This window comes from Cheilinus undulatus, linkage group 23 (genome assembly GCF_018320785.1).
Source record: "Cheilinus undulatus linkage group 23, ASM1832078v1, whole genome shotgun sequence".
Classification (NCBI taxonomy): domain Eukaryota; kingdom Metazoa; phylum Chordata; class Actinopteri; order Labriformes; family Labridae; genus Cheilinus; species Cheilinus undulatus.
In genome coordinates, this window is record NC_054887.1 from 17,412,117 (window position 1) to 17,426,482 (window position 14,366).

General features: G+C 39.9%; 1 protein-coding gene across 2 annotated transcripts in view; it reads right to left on the bottom strand.

The window, feature by feature from the left end:
- plxna4 (plexin A4) overlaps positions 1–14,366 on the bottom strand; it is a 283,307-nt gene that overhangs the window by 101,837 nt on the left and 167,104 nt on the right. For both annotated transcript variants that reach the window (XM_041780599.1, XM_041780598.1), the window contains exon 5: positions 2,723–2,823. In XM_041780599.1, coding sequence (XP_041636533.1) covers positions 2,723–2,823 — 101 coding nt within the window. The remainder of the gene's footprint in view (positions 1–2,722; positions 2,824–14,366) is intronic.

A 14,366-nucleotide genomic window follows, 5' to 3' on the forward strand; every position in this document is an offset into this window, starting at 1 on the left:
CTTTACCATCTGCTTTATTTTCTGTAGTTCAAGTGTACATTTAAGTATTTTAACTTATTTTACCATGAAAGCCAGTATTGAATGTCTGTATTTCCTTACCTTATTCATTTATATGACAATCTGTATCTTTGAATTGTGTAGAAAAAAATCTTTCTGACAGCAAAAATTAATTTACTACACAAAGATTGACTTAGAAAAATATTTCAGGTGTCAAAGTTCCAAAGTTTAACAGTGGTCAATATAACAGCATGACACAGAGCAGGCAAGCAGGAGTGATTATACCCAAGCCCTGCCTGCCCTGAGGTAGATGTCTTCCTCAGGGGGGCATCAGTTACACAAGACCCTGTTAAGAATTCACAAGCTGGGAGACAGGGAGCGCCGAGTTTGTGGGGACTTTCAGAAAGGTAAACCTGTGGTCGATAGTCCGACTTGGGCAGTGAGTTTTATGTGTTTTGTTAGCTAATAGGATGAAGGAAAGGAGAAACAGCCTACAAAAGGTGTCAGAATGATACGCACACACACATCGCACAAAACACCTGTAATGGTGAAAAATCTTGACATCTGAATGGCATTCTGGTTATTTTCTCCTCTCTCTCTGGGCTCTGTTCTGGTTTGGGGGATTTGACACTCATTTTCCACCAAGAAAGGTGTGTGTTTGCCTTGCCCTTGTGTGTGAGAGTGAAAAGGGAGGTGAGATGAGGTGAGCCGATTCTATCAAGCTAAGTGTGACAGGCCAATCTGTGGCCACCCATTTGCTCTGACTGGGAGGATGTCCAGGGTGTTAATGGGCTAGCACACACACAAAAACACACAAACAAACATGTGGACCATATTCACATGCTGGTCGACTAGATGTTGGTCTTAAATCAAATTATCTGCTACAAAACTGGCTGGGTAAATAGTGTTAAAACACAGACGAATTTCTGATGGGCATAAAACAACACTATTCATGAGTGGTGTGAGAGTGAGTTTGTCTCTGACCTCTGGTTTGTGACCCATAACCCATCAGTGAGTGTCCTCTGTCTGCTAATGCACTTTGTGCCCCGGAGACTTTCAACACATTCATCCTCTATTTCTCCTTCCTTCACTCTGCTGCACACAAACCTACCAGTATTCCTCCCAAGATCCCTTTTCTTTCCAATTTTTTAATGACATCCTTCTTTTATAGTTTTCTTTTTTCTAGAAGTTTATTTCGTTGAATAAACCAAACAAAACAATTTAAATCCAACATATTGGCTCATAAGTCACAATTCATGTTATACCAGAACAGCACAACAACACATTAGAGTGTGCTTTCTCAAGATACTAGCTTTGATATTTCTTTTAAACATTATGTCTGACTTAGATTATTTGGTTTCTTGGTCAAGATTGTTCCATAAACTGAATCTACTCACAGAAACGCAAGGTTCCATCAGTTTGGTTCTGTATCTCAGTTTTTAAAAGATTTCTGTTCCTTATAACTCTCTTTGGGGGGGTGGGGGGGGGGTGGTGTTACAATTCACTGATGTATATTAATACATGGACTGGTTAATTAATAATCCAATCAGATCCATAAGAAAGTCAAAACATCGACTGAAACAACGCTTTTACTTCGAAAAAAATTGATGTTGATATCTCCCCTAAAAGCGGTTTCCTAACGAGCTACTGGTGGCAACAGTGTGTGAAATAAGGTAATATCATCTGCAAACATAATACACTAGAGCTAGTGGGAGACATTCATAAAATAATTTACAAAATAAAGAGTGTTGGTCTAAGGACTGACCCTCAAGGTACACCACAATGTATGGTTCTGGTTCGATGTTTGTCTTTTTCCAAAGTCAGTTTTCTCTCCCTCATCATCATCTCTGTCTCTCTCCTGTCCTTTCTGGGTTTCAGCGTGTGTGTTCCTCTCATACTCTCATCACTCCTCTGCCCTCACCGCGTCCTCCCATGCCAACAGGGACAGAGGTCCTAAATGTACTCGGTCTCACTCGCACACACATGCCCTCACACTCTACCCAAGGGCTAGCACCAACACAAGAAACCAATTTTCAATTTACAGTGGAGTGGGAAATCTTCCTGCCCCAAGCTAGTACTATCTCCCACTTCAATCTTGAGGGACACGGATTTGACATCAGCTGAGGCGTGTGTGATTTTCTGCGCTGCTTTGTGGGTATGTGTAAAAGAGAGAGTGACAGACAGTGTAAGGTAAAATAAAATGAAGGGGAAAGGGACTGGTTTGCACAGCTGGGAGTGATTAATGAGATTATCTCTGATATCTTATTTCCAGTTCAGGAACAATAACAGAGACTCTCCTCATGTCAACTCCTGAAGTTTGCAGAGATGCCTGTTGGAGCCCTGGCAGTGTCGCCAGTGTCTGAGCTCTCACCAGGATCTGGTTTCAAGGCTGGTAAACAAAGCCAGTGGTCTCGTTTGGTAATGGATCTGAGGGGGCCCTGGCACTACGCCGAGCCCCACCAGGAAAGCAATCTGAGAGCTGGCCTGTGTTGGCCACGGACTCCCTGAATGCTCAAGGGCTGCAAAGGAAGAAAAGCTGGGCACAGGCATCCTGGAGGTGGGGAGCTCCAACAAAGCCACTCCCAGTCTGTTTGTTAACTTTTTTTAAGGGTTCCATGAATTAGAGGAAAGTAAGGAAATGAAGCTTTTGTATGCCTCAAAGAAAACAAAAGCTGCATGAGGCTGTTTTATGCTGCATGTGCATGACAGTTTTAGGAGTACTTACATGTTGTGAAGGACACACCAGCCACAGTGGGGATCTCCTGATCCGAGACACTCACTGCAGGTTGAGTACTGACCACAAGCCTCTACTGGAACCCTCGACAGCTGCAGAGAAACATACAAAAGAGGTTACATTTGGTGGAGTATATTCAGACAAGATTGCATTTATGAAAAGAGATCAAAATAAAAACTTTTGTACTTTGTTTACATAGCAACAGTGGATGTAGCCGAACTTGTTAACTAGACTTGCAACAGAACTTTCAATATGCTTACACACAGTTGCTTAAGTTGAACAGAGACACCTGAATCGACTATTGAGCTAACTGTCACTCCATGCAAAACTAGAGAGAATCAAAATCCTGCTGCCAACATTGGAGGTTAAGAGATTGATCAAGTGAAAACGAAATGGGCATTAGAGGAATGGCGAGAGAATTTTCACACATCAAGGACACCATTTCTGTCTCTGAGTAAATTGCTTAAACCACAGTGTAAAGGACAGACTACTGTTGACATGTGCTCTTTACAGCACTACGTTTTTGTGTCTTCATGTGGACTAAAATGTTTTTAAACCGCTCATCTGTGGATAGAAATATTTTGGATTAGGGATGAGGAAAAACCTCTGGTTTAAAAATACAGAGCTATGTGTGGACTAAGCCCAGAGGTTCTTACACATTTTTTATAATCTAGTTTAATACTTTTTAAGACCTTTTTTATGACCTGATCTGAGAAAAATGAACACCATATTTTGTGCAGCAAATGGTCAAAAATGAAAGGCATGTGAGATTTCTCAGTGCACTGGACAGAGCTGAATTATCTGGTTCAATATAGGCTACTTTAAATGAAATGAGATACAGGAGAAAGTCATTTTTGGTCATAAACACTGAAATAAGATGATTTTTGGCACATTAAATGCTTCTTTTTTAAATACAGTATTTATATACGGAATAGTGATATTTATCATAACACACGCAACACAATACTTGACTCAAAAATGACTTTGGTCAAATATAGAAAGGTAGGTAAGTAGGTAGAAAAGAAAGAATGGATAAAGACACATCAAATGCAAAATTTCTTCTAAATCTGAAGACCACTCACAAGTAAAAACAACACTTTTATGAAATTTAAAGCTCAGTTCATGACTTTTTAAAGATCTGCAGGAACCCTGAAGCTCAAGAGAAAGAGAAAAAGTTATCAACATATCCCATTTACTATTACAGGCCAACAACATCTCTCCTTTGGTTAGTAAAGCAAAATTATCTTCTGTTCATGTACATTTGAGTTGATGTTCAGGTAACATGAAATTTTAAAACTGAAGAAAAGATGCACTGGATGTAGCAGTTGTTGAAAATCACAGTGGTCACAGTGCATGTATGTGAGGATGTAAACACTGAGCCTTGAATCAGACATGTTACAACATTTACAATTGCTTAGCCAGACCAAAAACCTTGCTATTGTCAATGTTGAGAACTAAATATAACTGATCTATTCAGTGCAGCTATAATAAAGGACTGCTTAATTTCAGAGATTTGGAAAGAGATGAACATAAAAAATACAAGCCTCTAGCTAACAGACTTAAAAATGAATTAGATTAAAGTATTGTCTCTTTGTTTCCACTACTGCTGGGAGCCAATTATACTCTAACTACAAAATCATCTCCTCAGACAAACCAGACAAGTACAGTATATAAAGGGATGATAAGATTTTTGTCCATTAAAACAAACTATATGACAGCTTCCACCTTCTCCCACTGGCTCCATATGATAAATGTTGCCACTTGGGAGAGCCGTGTGTCTATTATGATATATAGGCTTGCCAATTCAAACTGGCATTGACTGGCACTGATTGGCACCGGCCACTAGTGACAGAGCACAAAGGGGCAGAGCTGCAGTAGACCTCAGCTGTCCCCTCCTCCTGTCACCATGGTAACAGCCTATTGCTGTAATAGGTGATGCTGGCACTTCTAAATAATGAGGCGTCATTGGTGGATGACCGCTGTCACTCATGTGTCTCACTGCTGACAGCCAGGAGAAGGGGACAGCATCATCAGTGAGGGACTGATTTGGGGTTATAATGAGGGTATTGTTGTGTCAGAGTTTCAGTCTTGAAATTTGAAGTTTAAGACAAGGTAAACACCAAATTAGAGAAATGAGAAACACAAGGTTAACCACTGGAAAGTATGCATATGTGCTGCAAGTTTGTTTTACATCTACTGGGTCCATACATGGAATAAGAAGTGCTTAGGAAGATGTAGGGCTAAATCTATGCTTAAGGACACTTTAATGGCTATGATTGAGACTGTTTTAATCTCAGTTGTTCTGCAAATTACCACAAAGCCTAAGCGCACCACCTCCACCAGGTGTGGAGGAACAAATTCTTTTGGATACTGGTCTCCTTGTTACCTCCAGATATAAGTAATGCAATTATTCACATCTTCCCAGCACTTTTTACTGCAAAATTCCATATTTGAGGGAATGAAAAGGACCATAATTAAACCATCCAATGTAGGGCAAGGCTAAATGTAACAGGAGATCAGAAACGCCTATGTGCAGTGGTATCTCTAAAGTGCAGCCTGGCACTGACGGCGGTTCTCTCTGTCAGAAGCAAAGACTATCACACAGAGCATCTCTGCCTGACAGCCTCCCTCTCCCTCTCTCAAATAAAAACACACCGAGTCAGAGCTGCAGCTCTACCCACAAGTCATATTTCAACACGTTTGCACACAGATGCATGGGAACCACAAAGGCGCTCATAGTGTCACTGAAGTCAGAAACTGACACACTGGCACTACATCATTCTCTCTCCTGCTCTCTACATTTATGTCTCTTCTGTGTATTTTTCCAAATACTATAAATAGCATATTCAAGCAGACGCGTGGAAAAAAAACAGAGCTGAATGATTTTTTTTTTTTTTTCTGGGGGGGGTCTCCTTGTCAAAGTCAAGAGGACTCCTGCATGCTATTACAGATTAAAACTAACACTTGTGCCTTTCTGTGTGCTAAGAAGGTGTGTTAGGGAGAAATAAATCAGTGCTTATGTTTTGCCTTTCTCTCAGTGCCGAGGAGCATTTGCATTTGGTAGATAAAGGGAATGAGTCTGAGATAGAATCAGAAAGATAGTGGAACAAGTGTGTGCGTATGATCATATGTCCTCCCTTACTGTCACTCTTCAACCAGCCTGCTCCTCCTCCTAAGATCCATCTCAGCCACAGACGGCTAAATAACCTGTTAGCAACTTTGGAGAAAGGCCATTGTGTTATCCTATGGAAGGATATCAGCTGCAAAAGTCTTATCATGAGAGTGTATGAAACCACAATCTCCCAGCGTTCCTGTGTGTGTTTATATAATCTACGTGGTCATGTCACCGCATCGAGTGGTTTGTCACCTCGTGATCTCCCATAAAAGCTAAGCACCCAGACAGAACTGTAGCAAACAATGCCTCCATATCTGGACGCTTTATAATTTAACACTTCATCGGTGGCAGATATGGCGATACATACACCATCCACGTGTGCACATAGATACAAAAACCCACACGGATTTTGACTTTGTGGAATGGAAGAGACCTTCTGATGCCTATCGAGGCCTCAGACGCCGGCATCTGGGGGGAAATGGTTTTCTCAACAGATAAAAACACACACCACATTCACAGCTCAGCAGAAGAAGTGACGGCTGCCAATGTGGATCCTCTGTTCCAGAGAGCGGATTCTGATATCATTCATTCTCCCCTCTGTCTGTCTGTCTTTCTCTGTCACTCAGACGCTCTGAGGTGTGTAAGATCATACATTCATCATCTCTCCCGACCCTTCACTCTATCAGGCTCACACACACATTCAAGCACGCAACACTTTTGTCCTTCTCTTTTATCAAAAAAAATTGAGGGATTTGGTGGCTAAACGACCCAATGCACCCCTTGTCTTTCTCATCTCGATATCACATTCATTTCATGCAATCTTCTCCGTGGGCTTTGCCAGAGGGGCGACCATTACAGCTCACTGTCTCCTCACTATGGCGGTGCTATCATATCAGCAGGGATAAATACAAAGGGTGGGGAGCATGGCATTTATAATTCCCTCCTGTTTCAGGTGAGCAAATGACAGCCATTATACCCTGCACTCTCCCTCCTCTCACAATAGGGAGAGATGGGAGCTGCTGAATGTAAGCGCGCTTTTAAAAAAAGATCACAGATGTACTTGATGCCTTAATGTGCGAGGGGAGAGACGTTCTTGATCATTTACTGTGATCACACAATGGCATCAAATTATATATAGCTGATACATACAGTAAGTCTCCTGTTCTACTGTATCTGTGGATGTCAAAGTGAGGGAGGGGGGAGAGTCTTAGGTTTTAAGTGTATTCCTACTTCAAGATCTTCATCTCTGCACTGAACAGAAGATGAAGCTTAACTTTGTTTTTCTTTCCTCTCTTTTCTCTCGTCTCTCCTCCTCTCTACATAACGCCAGAGGCCCTAGAGTCAACCTGCAGAGGGAAAGTGATCATTTAATAAATCTGCAGAGACTTTTATTATTAACTAATTCTTCTGCCTTGCCTCTGTTCTTCTCTTTATCCAGCTCTTTTTCCTGCCCCCTCCACTTGTAATTAAACAGGGATTCCACCTGCAGCCAAACTCCAGCACTCCAAATGAACAGAGAGAGGGAAATTAAAGCGATAGGACCAATCCTGCCTTACAGCCTGTAGGGCACACTGAACTTCTCTTATCTTTTCTCTTCTTTCCCCCAGGCTAGTTTCGTCTTTTTCTCCTTCCCTGGTGTGATTTTGTTCATTAGTTTGGCACAATGCTGGCAGTGCATCATTCCTACTGGCCGGGAAGCAGGAATTAATAAGAAATTATCTGGTTAAATGTGGGTAATGTTATGTTTTGGGGTGACTTTTAATTGCACATTGTAAGTTAGCTATTGTGGGCATGTGTCAGTGATAAATTCATATTTAAAACAGTAGTAGTCTCCATTAAACATCCTCTATGCAGACGACTGCAGGCTATTCAGCAAGAATCATTAGATCTGATAAGCTGAAATCAATATTCATATAAAGACAATGAGTAGGCCTAATAAATCCTGGCCCACTGATATCGCAACAGTATGTCTTGCCCATGGTGATAGACATCCTGGGTTACACAAGGCAACCCATAAGGGGGGATAAAGGGGAAACCATTCTGGGGTCTTGCCAAAGTGGAGACCCATGGAAATCAGCAAAATCCTGGTCAACTGTAAAGTTAAGCTGTAATAACCATATCTTATTTTTAAACTGAGTAATAACCAATCTTATCAAAGAACAAAACATGAATCTCAATTATTTATGCTGTACTGCAATTTATATTTAATTAAAACAGAATTGCCTTTTTATGAGTAGTGTTAACAGTAGGAATGAATGCACTGAACTATTAGGAAAGTAAGATGAGACTTTATAGTTGGGTCATGATGTGCACAAATTTCAGGATGCCAGAAAATACAATAGAAGAAACTGAGAAAATGTTTTAGAAATATAGTGAATAATTGAAGAAATGTGAAAAGAGCCAAAGAAATGGGTCAAAGGTAAGAAAGGATTTGGTTAATGAAGTAAAAAAATGCCTTAAATGGGATACAAGTGGCAAAAAAAATGGGCAATAAGCAATAACAATGGGTTAAATGCAGCAAAAACTGGCAAAAAAGACAAAATGTTGCTTTAAGATGTTGCAGTGATTAGGAAAAAAGGACAAAAAGTGGTGGAAAAAGTGGCAGAAATGGGTGAAAAGCCAAAAACTGGATGCAAGGGGCAAAGACATTTAAGAAGTTGGAAAAATGTGTAAAAAGTGGCAAAAATGATTGAAAAGCAGCATAAAGTACCAAAAATAGGCAAAGAGTGGCAAAATAGGCAAAAAAAAAGAAAACAAAAGTATGACCCTGATGAAGGCCACATGCCGAAATGTGTCAGTCTAATAAAGTTGTTCTTTTAACTACAAGTGTTGCTGGAAATTTCTGTTCTCTTCAAGACCCTCCTCATCCTCCGTGCACCTTGGAGTTGGTGAAGTTGTGCCAGATTTACCCACTTCAAAAAAAATAAAAAATAAAAATAAAAATAAAAATAAAAAAAGTAAAAAGGCAGAAGTAGGAAAGAGTTACAAAAGCTACATTAATGGGCCAGAAGTGGCAAAGAAAAAGCAAAAAAATGGGCAGAAATTTTGAAATATGTGCAAAGAGTTTTTAAAAATGTGCAGGAATATGTGGAAAAATGGAAAAAAGGCAAAAATGTGCAAAAAGCAGCAGGAATTAGTTAAAAGTGGCAAGAAGATGTGTCAATACGGGATAGAAAAGTGGTGAAAGTGGTTAAAAATTATAAATCAGTCCAACGTCAGAACCCAATAATAGCTTGACACACTTTACAGCTCCAAAATGAAGGAACAGTTTGCCAGGATGCTAACACCAATGCTACTGATCCAACCCAAATACATAGAAGTCATGCACAAATCAAAACTGGGAGGGCCCATTCTTTGGGATTTTCAGTGGCCCAGCCAAATTCTGTGTTGGGCCTGGGGCTACAGACAGCATATACAGTCCCAGGGCATCACAGGTTTTGGTGTTAAAGCTGTCTATGTCTTCTCAAGTTCACCTCTCCATTTCTGGGGCATCACCAAACCATTAATACTGTCATGTATTCCTTCATTCACTCTCTCCTGCCCTTTCTCTCCTCTCTAGCAGAATTGAGGACAGGTTGACGTTGCAGTCAAATGAAGCGAGGGACACATCAACGAGCCACTGCCTCATCACAACCGACGCGCCTCTCAATCAGTCAACCACCAACCGATGGTATTATATCATAAACTCAGTAAACAGAGCGCACCGATGGCTGCGAGTGCAATATTGTTTTCATTTGACGTTCTCAGAGGTCACGTGAGAAAAGCCATCCATTGCCCTGTCAGAATTGTCAGGGCATGACAAATGGTTCAGATACAATCAATCATTTCCACTTATCTTTCCATTCAAGAGGGGAAGGCCTCCCATGCTCATGAAAAACAGTTAAACAAGCTTGAGGCAGTTTACTTTTCATTGTTTGTGAATTAGAATACAAGCTGGACAAATAATACACACTATTTCTTTGTTTTTTCATTTTTGATTTGTCCAACCAAACGCTGAAACTTCAGCTCAGCAACAGTAAATTCAAACAGCACTTAATGTTAATGTTGTCCCATTACACAGTCAGTCCATAGTGCAGGCAGCATGCTGAAGACATGATGGATGTCATGGTAAGTGCATTTAAGGTGCTGGGTTTGACAGCTGACCCTTAGGTGCACCAGTGATATTTGCATGTAGAACCATTTTCTTCCTTGGCAGCTGCTGGAACAGTAGCCTCACTCACGTACACATAGTGGTTAATTCTGCACAGGCTGCATCATCTTGCCCTGCAGCATAGCCTGAGTAAAAATAAGGCCTGTATTACGCACACAGAGTGCACAATCTGGACTGTCTCCAGTGGGCAAGATGTTAGCAAAAATGCTGATAATGACTCACACGAATGACAAATTTCATAAAGTGTCAGTCTTTAAACATTATAATTAGCCTTCAGATTCACAGCTATCCATGACGGGGAGAGAGCAGCATTAGGATTCATAAATGTACCAGGGAACAGCAGGGGAAGAAGGCAGAGAAAACAAAGGTAGAACTTCAAAAGAGACTTTGAGTGAGACGAGAGTTCACTCCAACCTTGTCTGCCCCACTTCGTTGACGTTTTTCAGAAGTGTGTCAGGCAGCGATGGCTGCAACATATCAGCTCTGTTCACTTGCCTTGTTAGACCACAGAAGCCTGCAGCTAAACTGGGACACAACATAACATGCACATCTGAACACCTTCATAACTCAGAGCCACACACTGGAAGGGTTGAGGAAGCCACACTGAAAGGGATGTGGTTAAAAGTTTCCCGCTGCTAGAAATTAAAGGATTCTGGTATTAAACGTCTTTGATGAGATGCGAAGACGCGATACTTTCACAAATTGGCTTGTCAGATTTCCCTCGGGGGATTCAATACAGAGAAAAAGCACTCGACTTTGAACGATCTCACCCCAGTATAGTACACATTTTCAATAATTTACACTTACAGATCTGCATTTGCTACACTGAGGCATGAATTATTTAGCACCATGAGAGTGGCAGTCCCAGCACTTTCCAGCATCAGTTTAGATGCTGATTGTAAAAACCTTGTTTTATGTTGGGAATAAATTAGATAAGCAAGAAAACCATGTAGGGACATAAGCAATAATATCCAAAAACTGACTGACTAAACAGGTGCTGGCAGGCTAAGAACGGTTGCTAGAGGGTTACTGTATGTAAAGGGATGGATTGATTGACAAAGACGCAACAAAAACTGCTTGAACTGCTCCCAAATAGCCTGGAACCCAAAACAAGCCTGCACGGCCAACTGCTGAGCAATGTGATCCGCTCTAAAAATCCTGTTTCTTCAAATTAATTTATTATGAAGGAGTCACAACTTGAGTTGAGACAAATAATAACACAGCAATATATATCATCATCCAAAAAAATACAATAAATTCATTTGATTGTGCCAAATATAGGCATGAAAACAAGATAGGATTCTTCAAGCACAATTCTGTATGTATGGTATGGTATGGTATGGTATGATATGGTATGGTATGGTATGGTATGGTATGCTATGCTATGGTATAGTATGGTATGGTATGGTATGGTATGGTATGATATGGTATGGTATGGTATGGTATGCTATGCTATGGTATAGTATGGTATGGTATGGTATGGAATGGTATGATATTGTATGCTTTGCTATGGTACCATCGGATACTCAGGTGCCCTTCTAAACATTGCTGTTGATATTTCATGTAACTGAAAACCTTTATTTTGGCATTGTAGTCATAAACATTGAACATAAAAGTAAAGAGAGTTGCTATATACATTTTTTTGTTAATTTTTTGAGGGCTCTTTAAAACCTATTATGTCTGAAAAACAGAACATAAACCATTATTGAGGTGGCATTTTAGCTTGACTAAAGCAAAAGTGATAACACTTAAACCCCTTTTGTTTTGTGTAACTGTCAGTCAATTCATCAGACCTTTTTATGGATGTTTGCTGCTTTGGAAGGTAAAAGTACAGTTGAATAAAATCTTACTGTCTTCTCTTGATCACATCAAAGCGACTTTTTCAATCTACAACTGGTTTAGAGTCTATTTGAAGAAAGCCTCTGTTAGTTTGTTAAGATGTGCTTTTGATTTACACGCTGAAATGATTCCCCCACCTCCACACACGTCGCTTCAGTCATTCTACACAGATGTCCTCATTGTGGCTGACACATGAACCGCTGTTAACAGGATAGTAACATGGGAGTGAAGAACAGCAGCAGCTCATATTAACAGTGAGACTGACCTGCCCCCATCATTCAAACACCAACCCCAACATCCATAATCACAGCCCACTCTATAATCTGACTGTCCTCTTTATACTAGAACATCTATTTAACTCACTAATAAGAAGAATCATGTGTGTGAAAGTATGTGCATGTGAGGGAGAGAGAGAGAGATCCAATTAGAGGACAGCCAATCACTGGATTAATGAGAGGGTATGGATGACAGATTACTCTGCTACCAGAGAATGGTGGAAAAATGGAGGAAAGATGGGGGGATAGCTGGAGTTAAAATGACAACGGGTAGTGTGAGAGAGGGTTAGAAATGGACTAAAGATGGAGAGAAAGAAGATGAAGAGAGAGGAGCAAAGAACACAAAAGGCTGAATCCTCATTCCCTTTACAAATCCCCTTAGAAATGAATAGAGGTTGGAGGAGCAAAAATCTATAATCCTGAAAGAAAAACAAACCTAACAAAGAGGACGCAGTCACAGGGTGGATGAAAAAAGGACCCAAAAAAAAGAGATTGCAAGGAAGAGAAATTGAATGGATGAGAAAAAATACAATGGCAGGGATGTGGAGAGCATTTTAGTAGTACACACGACTGCAGGAGTATGTGTGTCAGTACTTGGCTAGCTTTCTTCTCTAATGAGTGTATAATGTGACACAGACAAGCAGCGTAAAGTGTGATTCTCAGCATGAGGCCCCACCCTGGAGCTGCAGCTCTCTGTTAAGGTGTTCTAGTAGTGCAGCCATGTTTGTCTTCATTTAAAGCTGATAGTAGGAGAATCGTTGTGGCACTGATACAACGCTCCTGGGAGGCATCATACACAGTGGACAGCATCTATCAAACATTTTAAATCCAAACTCATTTATATTAATTTATCTTTAGAAACAAAACTTAATGTTGAGGTTAGAAAAAAGTATTTGCTGGCTTGATCTCAAATACTTGTTTTACTTAGCGGGGCCATGATAACAAAGGCAATGTTAGAGTGATTTCTCTCTTTAATTCACTCTCTAATAAAGAACAATGATTGCAGTAAAAACCTGGTTTCCATTTCTTTATCGTTAGTAAAATGAGATGACTTCAAATCCTTTTGTCAGGCTTGTCTGCAGTCGTCTGCTGGGATAAGAAATCTAATAAAACCTGCAGACCCATCAGAATGATTATGTTTCCTCATGGTCTCTGTAACTCCTGAACTTTGAACATTTAGTTCAACTTCATCTTTAATAAAACCTTAAAGCATTCAACTACAGCTGCTGCCTCACATGTACTACATGAGATGCAAAAAACAGAAAACTACAAGAGAAAAAAAATATTTTTCTAATCTCCATAATTGCTGGGAAGGATTAGCATAAGGTCTGATCATGATTTATTTTAACAGGTCTGTATTTATCAGACTATATAATCTGTTGTTACAGTTTGAGGAGGATACTGATAATGACAGAAAGCTGAAGAATTTAGTTAATTTTGAGGTACATTTTTGAATATAAAATGTACATATTGTACATAATTTAGTAAAGTTAAGGCAACATGATCAGACTGCTTGAATAAAGTCCCCATCCACCACTATTTATGCACATTTTCAATTTGCACATTTAAAAAGAAGTGACTGGAAAAGCTGACATTTTCAGAGAAGGACTTTATTCTTATGATAAATAGAAAAGTTGGCATACTGATTAAGGGAAAGTACAACATTTTTGTACACAATCACTTGGGTTTGAACTCAAGGCTATTACTTGAACTCTTTCAAGATCACAGAGGTTTAGAGGAAGTTGTTAAAAAACTTTAACTTCTGTCTGGGAAACCTCCCATACAAAGCATTTGGGAAACTAGCAACTAGCAGCCATTGTACTGATTCACACAACTTCCAGCTGAATCAGGTTGGTAGAAGAGCAAATGCATCTTTTCTGTCATTTCAATGCTGTTCTTTGCTCTTATTTAATATAGAAATTTGGTCCACTCCAATAGAACTGCCACTATATTAAAGCTCTGTCCAAGCTTACCGGTCATTCATTCATTTTGGATGATCATGATTGGTAGCTATTTATCAATAGCAGTACCCTAACTAAGGACCCACTTGTTTACTGTTATATGAGTCTTAAGTTGTTTACATTTCTCTGATGTCCTGTCATTGAGTTTTAGAGTGTTTCCAGTGTTTTAGATTGAATTAAAATGTTTTTGTCATTTGTCCCAATTTAGCTATGATTACTAATTTTCATTTATGTGCAGCACTTTAATATGGCTTGTTGTCTAGTTAAGAGCTCTATATTTTCACTTTCAAATTTA